This window comes from Rousettus aegyptiacus, unplaced genomic scaffold (genome assembly GCF_014176215.1).
Source record: "Rousettus aegyptiacus isolate mRouAeg1 unplaced genomic scaffold, mRouAeg1.p scaffold_m13_p_3, whole genome shotgun sequence".
Classification (NCBI taxonomy): domain Eukaryota; kingdom Metazoa; phylum Chordata; class Mammalia; order Chiroptera; family Pteropodidae; genus Rousettus; species Rousettus aegyptiacus.
In genome coordinates, this window is record NW_023416306.1 from 116,403,106 (window position 1) to 116,418,415 (window position 15,310).

Sequence of the window (15,310 nt, forward strand, 5' to 3'; positions counted from 1 at the left end):
CATACAACTTACTATGCATTGGAATTACTAACACCTTTCTGTCTACTCCAAAGAACTTTCTACACCTTTGTACTCTAATGTAAGGAAGTAAATCTGATTCAAGCCATCAGCTTGCTTACACAGATACAACTCTAGTTCAGATACCTACCCTGTTCCGATGAGCATTGATTGATGCATAACGAACTGTCCCTCGAAAGCCTGCCACAGCTCGAGGCTACAACAAAACCAAGAAAACATTAAACAAGCTTTAGATTTGGTACACTTGAGCACATGAAGTAGATATGAGAAAAAAAATGCATCACTTTCACAAAAAACACAATATAAATTTCTAACTTTTTCTTGTGAAATTATAAAAATTAGAGATCAAGTTAAAAAAATAGCAATAACATTATGGTTATCAACGAGTTTCATTTTTTTCTACCTACACGTTTAAATAAAGTAGTATTTATTACAAGTAAATTCTGTACATTTGAAAACATTAAATTCTTTCAATATACCCAGAATCATACCAAGAATCATAGCCTATATATTAATATTCAGGCTGTGATTACAAATAAGTATATTGAGACCATGAGGAATCTCTAAGTAATCTAAGATGCCAGCTTCCTCATGTCTTGGCAATTTCATGCAAATTCAATTCAAATACAGTGGCAACTTGAATAAATGCAATTCATATATTCATAAATTCAAGTTAATGGGTATTTATTATGTGGCAAACACTGAGAATAAATCCATATATGAATAATGCATGATCCCAGTTCTCAGAGAGCTCTACTTAGAATAATAAAGTCCAAACTCTTATTTGGCCTACAAAACATTCCATGATCTGGCATTGGCCTCATTCCAAAATGGATTTATTTGTGATTTCTCTTACAACCAATTTTATTTCTAGCTCAAGACTTTGCATTGGCTAGTCTCTTCAGTTAGAATGCTATCTCTCTGTATGCCTTCAATGGCTAGCTCTTCTATTTCATATTTAAGCCCTCTGCTCAAATGTCACTTTCTCAAAGAAAGATTCCTTAATCATCCTAATCTAAAATACTACCCACCCCTGTAAGGTCACTTCATTTTTCTACTCTGCTTTATTTTTTTTCTCATAACACCTTTCATCACCTAAAATTACTTTTATTTATATTTTTACTTATTTGTTTATTGCCTATCTTCTACCATAGGAATATAAACTCTGTAATGGCAGGGTCTTTGTCTTGCTCATTTTACAGACATAGATACAGGTTCTGAGATTATCTCAGGACACAAAATTAATGTGATAAAATCAGATATCAACAAAGGTCTTTTGACTTGAAGTCACAATTTTCCATTCTACTGCTTCACAAAGATCAAGTCAGCACCCTAAAGATTCATGGATGACACTATAATAGCTTGATATGAAAAATGACAAATTTGAAAATGATAAGAGCCAATAATTTTTATTACTTTTTTATTAATTTCAAATTACCCTTAATTAAAATACATTATTTTTGTAGTCAGAAAAAGACTATAATAAATTTTATTTTAAAGATCTTTGGTTATCAGAATCATTTTGGTCATATTGCTATAGCATACGATAAACACATTCTATGTATTCCTCTGTTTGCTCATTTTTATAATGTTTAATCTACTCAAATTAGTTGTCTATTTCTTCTTTAGTGAAATTCTCCCTTTCCTTTTAATTACTCCTTTTTGTTTTTAAGATTTAACTATTTAAAAAATACTTTGTATTTAATGACAAGTCTCAGTAATCAAAAAAACTCTGCAATCTACTTAAATCCCTTTTATTTTCTTAGCTGCCATTCATTAAAAATAGTCTCAATATTTTCCTAAAATATCATGATTAAGAGAAATATCTTATATTCTCTATTTGGTTGATGAAATTATGAGGTCGGAGACTTTTCTAGAAGAAAAATGTGTAAGAGAATATAAAAGAAAGCCCTTTCTCTTTACTAAATAACATTTCAGAGGTTGTACATTTATTCATTACCTAAAAAGAGCCTTCACTAACACAAAAAATTTTTTTGTAGCACATAATTTTGCCTAGTTATTTTAATTGGATAACTGTCAAGATGAAATATCCAGACCTATTATCACACTCTGCAGCTGAGCTCAAGGTTAACTGGGCACCTAGACTACCCCCTGACGGATTCTAGCCAAGATAAGTCCTGAAGACTCTTTCCAGACCCTGTCCTGGCTCTGATCTTACTTCTGCCACAGGAAGGTTGAAATATAGGTAAAGTTAGATCAACTGTTTAAAGAGAGCTTGATGTGACTCATCAAAGAAATAATGTGTCAAGAAAATTCAGCCACTTTATACAATGCAGAAAAGACAACTCAACACAATTGGGGGAAACAACTATATACACAAATAATTATAATTAAAGGTTCTGAACATTATTAGCAAAGTGCAACAAGCTATGAAAGCCTAGGGGTGGTAAGGATTAGGTTTCATTTGGTGGAAAGGAAGAAGGATAAGTCCTAAGAATAAGGCAACATTTAACTGGACCTTGACAAAGGTCAACTCTTGAAACTTCCCTGATTGATGGCGCTTTGGCAATATCTATCAAAATTACAAAAGCATATATTTTCTCTAACTCAGCAATCTCACTTCTAGAAATTTATCCTATATACTTGCATATGTGCAAAAATAATGGATATACAAATTCATTCACTACATTAGTTTTGATAGCAAAAGACTGGAAGAAAAACAAACGTTTATCAACAGGGGCTGATTAAATAAATTCCAGTACATCCATATAATGGAACACACTTTGCAACTGCAAAAAAGGAATGAAGAAGCTCTGTATTCTGATATGGAAGGATATACCCTAGATACACTGTTAAACGAAAAAAAAAAGTTCATAATGTACATCATACTATCTTTTGTATCAAAAACAGAAAAATGAGACTGTACATCCATATTTGTTTTATATGTACAAAGAAATTCTGGAATGATACATTAAGGAACTAAGAATAATATAGCTACTACCTAAAGGAAGAAGGAGGGATAAGAGTATATAGGGAATGAGTGGATTTGGAATAGCAAGAGTGAAATGGAGATTTATTTCATGGTTTATTTTTTAACTTTTCTCAAGTCAGGTTTATTGAGGTATAATTTATATACAGTAAAATTCATACTTTAGGTATACACTGTGCTATGAGTTTTGACGAAGATATATAGTCACGTAGCTACCACTGCCACCCAGATATAGAATATCTCTATTATCCTAAAAGTCCCTTAACACCCTTCATAGTCAACATTCCTTCCCCTCCACTCTCAGTCTCTGGCAACCTCTGATTTCTGCCCACCACTATTCTTAGAATTATCTGGGATTTTTTAGGGTTTAACCATTCTAAATATTGTGTAGTGGTATCTCATTGTGGTTTTAATTTGCATATCCCTGATAACTAAAGGTGCTCAGTATTTGTTAATATTCTTATTTGCTACGTGTAGTATCTCTTCTTTAATGAAATTTCTATTCAAATCATTTCCTCTTTTCTACTGTTTTTGTTTTTTATTGAGTTGAGTTGTTTATAGATTCTGGATATAAGTCCTTTGTCAGATGTGTGTTTTGTGAATATTTTCTCCAGTATGTAAGCTGATTATTCATTTGCTTAATAGTGTCTTTTGAAGAGCAGAAGTGTTAATTTTGATGAAATTTTGATTTTTAGTTTTGTAACATATATAGTATATTTCCAAAATTGTATTTAAAAAACATCTTTAAAGAAAAAAAAAGTAAAAAGTGAAAGTGGTTAACAACCTAAGAGCACGTTTTATTAAAATAAATACCTAGATAGTTGAATGAAAATAAAAGAAAAAGTATATTGGGCCTAGAAGAACTGAGAGAATTACAACAGGAAGAAGAAAATGCATTTTAAGTAAAAAAGGAAACAATAAACAATGCCAAAGGAAGAGAAGTACAGTTAGTGTTAAGGAAAAGATTTTGGTATGACAAAAGCATATGGCAAGAGAAGATGGAAAAGTTAGTTGGACCCAGATTAAAGATGGTCTTGAATGTCATATTCGGTTGTTTGGTTTATAATGTGCCATCAAATTGAATTGACAAAAAATTTTTAAGAAGTGATATTATTGAGAAAGTGCTTGAGATTTTTACTCTGCTAGAAGTATTAAAGATTCCGGAGAAGGCAGGGAGATTGGTGAGGAAACTATTTTAATAATTCAAGCAAGAAAGCACGAGATCTGTACAAGGACAGAAGCAGTATGAATGTGAAGAAAGGGATGGATGTTAGAGACAGAATAAACTCACAGAAGAATAAATCTAGAAGGAGAAAGCAAGGACTCTAGGCATGAGCCCAGACCTACTGCTAACCAAAGGGAGAGAATCAGAGGGGGAAAAAAGCATGAAGAATTATGTAATAAAACCCCCCAATAGAAATAAGAAAATAAAAACTTCTGTACATGGAACAGAGAAAAAGACTTCTAAAAATGTTCTTAATTAGGCCACTATATCTCCGGGCACTGGAAGTTTCAGCAGAACAGTTAGGAAGGAGAAAACGTGGCATTCCGAGAGCTTAGACACAAGGGGCCAATGTGAGATGCCAGCTGAAGGGCTAAGAAAACTGGGGCATGCTTTAAGCCAAGAGGGGGGGAAAAAGCATGCAGATTGAAATCATTAAGGAAATAGAAATTCACCTCTAAAACTGTATAGAGCTAAGTATTATAAATATATACAGTTCAGGACTTCTTTGTACCTCATATCCCTATTTAATGTAACTAATATATCTTAAAGGTGATTAATAGTACAGGCTCTCAAAACCAACCACATAAACAACTCGCTAGTGTCAAAGATACTATTCATCATTCTCTTTGTAATGCATGCTGACTGATGATCCTATACCATAGTTCAGTAAATAAACACACATTTATGTTTTGAGGGAATTTCTTTGTGAAGATGGAAGAGTTTTGTATACTGACTGTGATGCTGATTATAATGAATCTATACATGTGACAAAATTTCAAATACCACTTCCCCATAATCCCCCAAAAAAGTACATGTAAAAAATAGTGATATCTGACTCATGTCTGTATTTGAGTTAATAATAGTATATCAATATCAATTTTCCAGTTTTGACAATGCACTATGATTATGTAAGGTATTATCATCGAGGAAAGTTAGGTAAAGGGCACATGGTAACTATATTATTTCATAATAGCTCCCTGAATCTGCTGCACACCCCTAAACAACTACTCTTGAGTCTACAGAAGAGAGAAGAAAGCAAAGCAAGGGACTAGTTAATGCAAAATTTAGAATGGAGGTTATGTATAGGGCTGCAATGGCCAATATAACTGCAACTTCAAACTAAATGAAATTAAAATTCAGTTCCTTGTTTGCTCTGGTCACAATTCCAGTGCTCAATAGCCATATGTTGCTAGAGGCCACCATATCAGACAATATAGTTACAGGACATTTCCATCTTCACAGTAAGTTCCATTGGACAGTGCTGCTCAAGGAAGGAAAAGGGATACGATCAGGAAGGTAGCACAGCATGCCTCCAAGGTGGTAATGAGCTATTTCTTAACTTGGATGGAGGAAGCGGATGTTTTAATATTCTTAAAATTTATATATGTGTTTTTTACACTATTTTGGAATATATATAGCAAGACAAAAAAAAATCAAAATAGTTTTTTTCATATAACATGATGGCATACTTAGACAATTCAAGCAACTCAATTCAAGTTTCCTTAAAGCAATAAATAAATCTACAAAGGCAACTTCTGATTTTATATTAGCGGAACAATATGAGTGATTTCAATCATAATCATGATCCAAAAGCATGAAATTCATTTTATTTGAGATTTAAGAGATATTTATAGAAAATAATGAAATCCTATTGGCATAAAAACCCTAAAAGGAATTGGCTATTAACACACAAATAAAGGGGAAGTACACTCCTTATACAGCCGGGCCTCGTTCCACCAGGGCTTCGTTCCACCACTGGAGCACTCTCTCTTCCATAGTGCTAATCCAATTCTTGGACTAAACTGTACCTCTAAACAAGCAGTTAAAAGATATTTGGAAAAAAACATACAACTGTACTGACGATCATACCTTAAATTACCATATTACTTAAGTGAACTTTCAGCACAGCTTAGCAATCTATTTTCCTAGTCAGTTTACTCTCTCCCTCTCCATAACTGTTTCACATGTCCTCTTTTCTCCTCAGCCTCCAAGACCATTCTGCATTCTCAGTGAAAGGCCTTGATTTTTTCACTGAGAAAATAAAAAGTCATGAGACTTCAGCTTCCCACTACCACATTTAAATGCCTAACTGTATCTGTGTTCACTTATTAAGCCTTTTCTCAGAACAGAACAGTGTTCTTGCTCTTACATAATGGGCTAATAACCTTGCCATTTGTGCCAGGATTCCTTCCCCTCCCAGCTATGCAAGAACTTGGCTCCAATAATGGTTCTTGCTCTGTCCTACATTATCAAAATTTTTTTCATGCTTCCTAGAGCATTACTATGATTATACAAGCATGCTATTACAACTACTTTTTTTTTTAATTAGGGAAGGAAAGAAAAAAGGATTTGACTGCCCTTTCAACTACTTCGCTGTTTTACCCCTCCTCTTTAGAACAAAACAAACTCTTCCAGAGAGTTGCCTATATGTCCTTTCCCCACTTCCTATCCTCGGCTCTCTCTATAACCGACTCTATTTAGGTAATCCAGAGGGTCAGTTCTCAGTTTCCACTTAATCTGACCTAGCAGTAGCATCTGATGCAGGCGATAACAACCCCACAAAACTTGAAACACTTTCTTCACTTGATTCCCAAGATATCACACTCTCCTGATTTTCCTCCTACCTCGCTGACTGACCCTCCCCTTCACTCTTCTTGGCTAACTCATAGTTCTTCTTTATCTATCATCGAGTTGCTAAAGTGCCCCCAATGACTCAGATTCAGAACCTCTTTTCTTATCTAGCTATATATACTTTCTCTCTAGCTGATCAAACCTATTCCATTTTTTTAAAATAACCATTTATTTTTAAACATTGCAAGTAAATGATTAGTAAATTTATATTATCTCCAGCCCTGATTTCTCCTTTGAGATAACAGATCACCATATCATATCGCCTTCTTGTTATTTCCATCTGGAATCTAAAAGGCATCTCAAACTTAACTTCTAGAAAATAGAACTGTTTTTCACTCATCGAACCTGCTCCTCATCCTTCCCCAACCAAGCTTAGTAGCATGACCACTGACTCAGGACAAAAATTTACAAGTTATTCTTGACTCTTTTCCTCTCATATCCTAATATTGAATACAGAATAGTCTTAGTAAATGTTTTAAAATATGTCCTAAATATGATTATTTCTCACCATCTTCACTGTATCACCCATAAAGCCCCAGGTCTCCACCACCATCAGTGATCACAAGACCATGACATAGGTCTTCCAAACTGTCTTTCTGATTCCACTCTTTCTCTCAATAGTCTCTTCTTCACAGCCAGAGTCACTTTTTAAAAAACATGTTCTGAAAACTTAAAAACTGTTACTTAGAATAGAAATGGGATTCCAGAAATATATTAAAATCCAATAAATGACATAGAACCTAATTCTTTATCTGCCTGGCTACCAATTAACACGAGAACACTGATAAAACCAAAAATAGTCTTCCCACAATTCCCAGGCACTTAAATTCTCATGTGGTTGTGTTTTAAATTTTATCTACTTCCATATACTACTATATACTACTTGTACATAACTCTACTATATAGTTGGCTAATTGACAGCTCAAGTATACAATAACCATGCTCAAAATTTTCCAAAGGCTTTCTTTCACACTTAGAATAAAGTGTATCTCTTTGCAAAATCATACACAATCTGGGGCCTACCAACCTCTTAAACCTAGTCCCTCTCCACTTACCTCCTTATTATGCTACGCTTGGCTAGGCTATTTCCACAGTGGCTTCCCTGCTTTTCCCTGAACATACCAAATTTATGCTGCCTCAGTGCCTTTGCACTTGCTGTTCTCGTTGCCTGGAACACTTTCATTCCAGATATGTACATGGCTTGCTCTCATATTTAATTCAATACTCAACTCAATATCTCTTTAGAGAAATCTTTTCTAATACCTCTAAAACAGTTATTGTCCTCACTGCCTATCACTCTCTGTTAGCACCCTGCTTTGTGTTTCTTCATAGCATTTATCACTATTTAAAATTATATATTTATTTGTGTATGATGTCTTCTCCACTAAAATTTAACCTCCATAAAAGCCTCATTTTGGTCTGCATGTTCACGCTGTAGTCTAAGCACAAACATCTGTGCCTCACACATAACATGTGCTCATTAAAAGTTATGTGAGTGAAAAAAATAATCTGATAATATTCTAAAAGCTAAAAAAGTTACTTGCAATAGAAATAAGATTCCAGAAATATATTTGAATAAAGTAAGCTAAACAGAAACTAAATTCAGCATCTGCCTTGCTACCTATTAATGCAAGACTTTCACTCAAACCAAAAGGATTCTCTCATAATTCTTAAGTGCTTAAATTCTTATGTGCCCATCTTTTAATGTAATTTACATTTATGTATACAACTCTATTATATAGTTAGCTCATTCAAAACCAGTGTTTCAACTTCTGTGCAACTAATTTGCTAAACATGAAAGTCACAATTGGTACCAAGTTAAAACAAAACTAAAAGTAAAAAGTAGATGTAAGTGTAATAACTGGGAGACCAACTACAGTTACGAAAACATGAGGAGCTCCACCGATCTGCTCCCCATTAAAACTAGTGAAAATTATTTTTAAAAAACTAAATAAAAATTATTTTAAAAAATAACTAAAGCCACTAGAAATGGTCTTTGGGGCAAACAACAAATGAAGAAACATCTATTCAAGAAAACCTATGAAAATTCAGTAAAAAAGGCTAGAGTCTATGGTATCTGAACCAAAACTGCTCCATCCCTCCTCTCTTCCAAATCAGTGAGGATGGCTCCACTCCAGACTGCTGCAGCCAAGACACAGGGCTCCTGAATAGAGCATTAAGAATTGAAGACCTTTTGGACTTTACAAAATGGATTCTATGGGAATTATGACAGTAATGTCAACTGGAGCATAATGGGAATGACATTACGGTGTCATCAGAATGCCCAAAACCACAGAAATGTTAGCCATTCAGCCACAACAGCCATTGATAACCCCCAGACTCCTGAAGTTGATAAGCATAAGGATTCCACCCTGTAAGGACCATATTAGTTGAACACCTCAGAGAGATGATACTCAAGCCTGACAGAGAGTATCACTAACAGATATATTGACAGCCAAAGACCCTGACCTTCTGCTTGTTGTAGCAGGCTTGGGACCGACAAGAAACCTACCCATGCCACCAGTCAACAGAGCTCACTTTGGAGATGCTAAGGACTTTCAACCCTTTGCTGTCATGTAAGACTCTGTATTTCTGCTCTCTGTGTGTTGTCTGTTAACCTGCATGGACACCTGACTGGTTTATCTAAGAAGGTTCCACTCAATAAACCAGGCATTGTGGAAAGACATTTAAGAGTGTTACTTTGAAGGTAGCTGCTTTCCTTGCCCATGATAGCTCCCTTCTTCTCTACTTCCCATCCAGAGGGCTTTCTTACCATAGAAACAGAACTTCAGCATCTCTCATCTCCCAGCTGCCTGTTGCTGAGTAGGCTAAGTTCTTGGCAAGTGCAGGTGGAGATGTGGAAGCTCCTAGCCTTCTCATGGAATGGAGCCTCTACATCGGGCATAGTGTGTGCTGAGAATACTGGGGTCCCAACTGTCCTTCTCCTGGCTCATGAGGCAACAGTTCCATTCCAGGAGAGGCAAGTAGAGAGAACTCAGGCTACTGTCCCCAACTTAATGCCAGGGCTCAGCTCCTAATGTGAGGATGTCACTCAGAGACCAGCACATCATAGTCCTCACCCCCAACTTCAGAGCCCCGGCTCAGAGATTTCCCCCAGGGGTAGAAGAAAAAAAAAATTACATCCTAATCTTTTCCTAAAGGAAATTATTTCATTTGCAACAGTTAAGTTAACCTAAGACCCCTCTCAAAAATAGTGGAGGTTGGTATAGCCGCTATATAAAACAGTATGGAGGTTCCTCAAAAAACTAAAAATTGATCTATTATATAATCCAGCTATCCCTCTACTGGGTATTTACCCCCAAAGGCTTGAAACCCCATATTCGAAAAGATATTTGCACACCCATGTTCATAGCAGCATTATTCACAGTGGTCAGGACATGGAAGCAAGCAAAGCTTTCTATGATAGATGATTGGCTAAAGAAGCTGTGGTACATATATACAATGGGAATTATGACAGTAATGTCAACAGTAATGGCAGTATTTCAGCCATAAGAAGGGATGAAATACTGCCATTTGTGACTACATGGAAGGACCTCGAGATAATCATGCTAAGTGAAATAAGCCAGACAGAAAAAGTGGATAATCACATGTGGGATATAAACCTAAAAGCAACAAAGGAACAGGACAAACAGAGACTCATGGACATGGACTATAGACTAGTGGTTATCAGAGGGGAGGGGGTGGCGGAGGAGGGGGTAGGTAGACAATTAAAAGTGGTCAAATATAGGGGAGAGGATGAAGTGGGTAAAGGGGATCAAATATATGGTAGCTGAAGGAAACTGGACTTTGGGTGGTAAACACACAATAGAATATACAGATGTCAAATTATAATGTACATCTGAAAATTACATAATTGTATTAACCAATGTTACCCCAATAAATTTAATTAAAAAAAAATAGTGGAGGTTGTGGTAAAGGGAATTGAAAGGATATTGGTAGACCTAATGAAGATATAGCCTAGACTATAGGCCCAACAAAGGGAGAACCAGAGTAATAAGACAGATGAGAGGAGCCCTCCTGCAGTCTGAGGGAAGAGAAACTATTCCATTTTGGAGGCACGATTTAATTAGATTATCAAGGAATTCGTGCCCCACTGCACAGTTGTAAACAATAGAGCATCAGTCATCAATTAGTGGAGCTTAACTTAACACTATGTGTTGGGGGTGGGTTGTGAGGAGAATAGACCACTAAACTAATCCTGTTGTCACTGAACAAATAAAAAAGCAAATAACAATAACCAGCCCTGGAAGGGGGAAACCAGTACCCGGAACTGTTACAATATATTATCTAAAATGTCCAGTTTCTAACAAAAATTATAAGGCATGCAAAGAAACAGGAAAGTATGACCCATAAATGAAAGAGAAAAAAAAAAAAGCAGCAGGTAACAGAAACTACCTGTGAGAGTGATTAGATGTTGGATTTAACAGTAAAAGATTTAAAAGTAGCCATTACAAAATATGTTCACAGAACTAAACAAATACTTAATTAAAGAAGTAAGGAAACTATGATAATGTATCAAATAGAGAATATCAATTAAGAGAATATTTAAAACTAGAAATTATGGATGTGAAAAGTATAATAACAATTAAAAGAATTGCAGAATGTAGAAAGAGCCTCAGATTGCAAAAAAGACCCCTGATCCTAAAGGGCTAAGTGTTCTTACTATAGGAACTCTAAATCTTCATCTAATGTACTCTTTTTAAAGCCACAATTTTCAATAATAAAATTAATTCCATTTTATAATTTAATCATAAATCTATTTTGCTACTTCTTGAATGACATCTATTCTGATGCATAATTAGGATTTCTTTTAAAAGAGTGATACTATAAATAACAGGTTAACTCTCAAATACTTAATAATAATATTTTTAAAAACTTACTGGTCTGACATCACCACAGGAATTGGTAAACTGTCGAGCCAAGCCAAAATCAAGCATGTAACATTTCCTACATGTACTAGGAAAGCGACCCATGGCAAAGTTTGACTAGAAAAATAAAGAAGAAAAATATACATTTCTTATAATAATTAGTCTTTACATCTTATCCTTCCTATATTTTAATTCTTCTATTTAAATGTTATATAACACACATGTCTCAAACCTACTATTCTACTCAATGATAATTACTGGATATCAAATACATAATTCCATGTGGGCTCTATTAATGACTAACATTAGGTGAACAAAGCAGCAACAAAGAATTTAAGCAACTGTATAAAGTCAAACAAGACTAACTTAACTGGAATCAGAATTCTTAAGTTCCCTGAAATTCTTGTGTTAAGTCATTGCTTAAAAGAAAACCTAATCCCTATTTCTTTTAATGGAAGAAACTAGGAGTGAGCAAAATCTAAGATACAGCTCAAAAATTTAAATGAATATCCTATAGATATCATAAAGCTGAATTTTACTAAGTATAAAAATTAAAATACAATTTAAGGAAATGTTTCAAAACAGACTTACGGAAAATATACTTTGCGTTCTTCCCTTAATAAAAATAAAGGTAATATTAAATGATCACAAACTTGCAAAGATGGGTATATAAACAAGAGAATTTATATAAGCAAAAGCTAAATTGTTACAGAATTGTTAGCTTTTATTTTAAAATATTATTTCTACCTAGGGAACTGTCTGATGAAAATGGAACTTCTTCAATCATCATGGTTTGTTCTCAAATAATGGCATTTAGTTTGGCATAAAAATAAGAGCTGGAGAAATCTACATTACGTTAAGTCTGACTTTACTATGTTCATTTTAGTTGGCATTTTCATGTAAACTATTTAATTTTAGAAATCATATAGCAACGGAGGGGTGTAATTTTCAACTGCGCAAACCAATCAATGTATGATAAACTTACAGTAAATACAATATATCAAAAATGGGTCATTTCCCCTTGTGAGCAATAAAAAAACTGAGAAGAAATAAAAGCATATTTCTCAGGTATGGAAATGACAATTTATAAGAAAAACAATAGGAAAAAAATACTGTTTATTGCCACTATAGCACTCAGGAGAAAAAATATAGTTTTTCACAGTGATGGTTTCTTATAAGTATAATTTGTCACTTAAGAAACAGTACAAAGAGTACTATGCCAACATCTAAAAGCAATATATGTGAATATTTTTAACCAATATCAAGAAAAATAAATCCAAAGAATAATTACCAATTTAGGTATAAGGATAAGTAATTAGCAATGTTAACACATACAATAACAGTCAAGCATTAATAATTTTTAATTTGGCTGCCAAGTAACATTTTCAGTGAAAGAGAAAAGCTCTGTAGTTGTAGTTTGAAATTACCATTTTTTTAAAAAAAAAATTAAGAGGCAAGTTACATTTTGCTTCCAGTTATACTTTTGCACAGAAATTGATATATCATCTTATATTTAATATAGAAAGCAAATATAGAAAGCTACATTTGTAATTTATTGTGAACCATCATAAGATTAAGAGTACCAAGCAAACTCATTCTGTGCTCTGGCTGGAAAAGGCCCTCTTACCGGTTTGATGTCTCGGTGCAAGAATCCCACAGAATGGATGCTCTCAATAGACTCCAGGATCTGTCTACCCAGCCGAAGAGTAGTGCTAATGGTGAATGTGCCCCGGGACTGGCTACGGCGTAGATCCGCCAGATTCCGACCCTTTGGAAATCAAATAAACACTTTCGAATATGGTATTAAAACAATGTCATGAGATAAGATGGGGAATTATTCATTTAGCATTAAAAATGTTTTGACTGAAATTGCAAGAATTTTATCATGATTCACTCAAGAAAAGAGATTCTATTAAAATAATGTGTTCATGTTTCAGACAAATTTTAAAATAACTAAAGTTTTGAACACATTATGTCATCATGTTTCCCTTTGTTTCCGATATCATAACAAAAAATAGTGTTGATTATTTAAAAAGACACAAAATATATCTACCCAGAGCAGTAATTCTCCATTATTACCTAATATATATTTCCATACAAACTACTTAACTGTTCTGTGTCATGGTTTCCTTATAAAATGGGGGGAGTAATACCTACACCTCACAGTGATTTGTGAAGATTAAACAAGATCCATGCAAAATGTTTAGAATACTGTCTGGCACATATATTAAACAATACTCAATAACTTATAGTAGTACATAAAAACAATGAATATGTTTAGCCTGTGTATTTATATTCATATTGTAATATCTAATCTTCATAACACCCTAAACAAAAGTTGTTATTCCTGTTTTACAAATGAGGAAACTGAGGCTCAGAGAGTTTAAATGTTAACCTCTTAAAGTTGTTTTTCAAATCTAAGTCTGACTCCAAAGTGTTCTTTTTCCACTTCACAGTGCTGTTCCACCTAGAAGGTTCCTTACTGCCTAGGTAATATACCAGGAGTTTGATGAGAAGAGCAGGGTTACACCGCTGCAGTTCTACCCCCCAAAGAATGGAAACTGGCTCCTATATTTCAAAGAAATTTAAGTATCCCAATCTATTCTCAAAATTCTGTAGTGTATGTTTGGAATTAATACCATTGATAACATCACCTCAATGACAGACAGTTGCTTGACTTTTGAAGAAGCAATACATTCTTAAATTACTTAAGTACCATTTAAAATAAAATATTAAGGAGTACTCTAGGAATCTAAGAATTGAAATAGTACAGGGAAGTCAAGAACCTTTCAACTCTTAATCTTCTTTAAAAATGCAGGTTCCCCACAGTGTAAATTGGTAATTATTTTTTTATGTTATTGTTCTCTACGACCTCAGCAAACGTAAAATAAATGCTAATCAAGAACAATGATTTTTATAATCCTATGAGTACCTAATAACTTTTATTAGTATTCCAATAATTTTTTTCAAGAATCAATATTTTGAGTGTCAAAAATACACCTACGATAATATTGGATTTTTATTTGTAAACAACTGCCATCATCATAAAAGCGTTTTGAAAGAAAATCAGTTAAACTGGATTTATGATATTGGCAGTGATTTAAAATTTTTAAATCTTTAAAAATATAAATCTAAGGTATCGATTAACAGAATTTGAGAAGATAAATATAAAGCTTGCAAAAGTATGGGGAAAAGAGTGATTAACATGGTAAACACAGGCAGGTTTGATCCACCGAATTATAACTCAAGAGTATATATCATAAAGTTATTTGTTACAAAGAAAAACTGAAAACAATCTGTTTGTCCATTAATAAATGAACAATTCAATAAATCATGGTACAGTCAACTTACTGACTGATGTGCAGCCACTGGGAAAAAAAGAAGAATCTTTACACATAGTAATTTTGAATGAATACTATTGATTTAAAAAAAGCAAATTCATTTCTCCCTAAGTAATTCTATAAATTTAACATGATCCTAATAAAAATGCAAATAGTTTTATTATTAAAAATTTGAAACATACTTAAAAGGAGAGAAAATAATATAATGAGCTCATATACCTACCCACCACCCAGAATGAACAATTATCAATTCACA

The 15,310-nt window shown here is 33.8% G+C and overlaps 1 protein-coding gene across 4 annotated transcripts in view; it reads right to left on the reverse strand.

Moving 5' to 3' along the window:
* Positions 1-15,310, reverse strand: part of TTBK2 (tau tubulin kinase 2) — a 116,443-nt gene that overhangs the window by 41,828 nt on the left and 59,305 nt on the right. For all 4 annotated transcript variants that reach the window (XM_016144941.2, XM_016144943.2, XM_016144947.2 and 1 more), the window contains 3 exons: positions 13,341-13,481; positions 11,726-11,830; positions 149-214 (listed from right to left, as the gene is read on the reverse strand). In XM_016144941.2, coding sequence (XP_016000427.2) covers positions 149-214; positions 11,726-11,830; positions 13,341-13,481 — 312 coding nt within the window. The remainder of the gene's footprint in view (positions 1-148; positions 215-11,725; positions 11,831-13,340; positions 13,482-15,310) is intronic.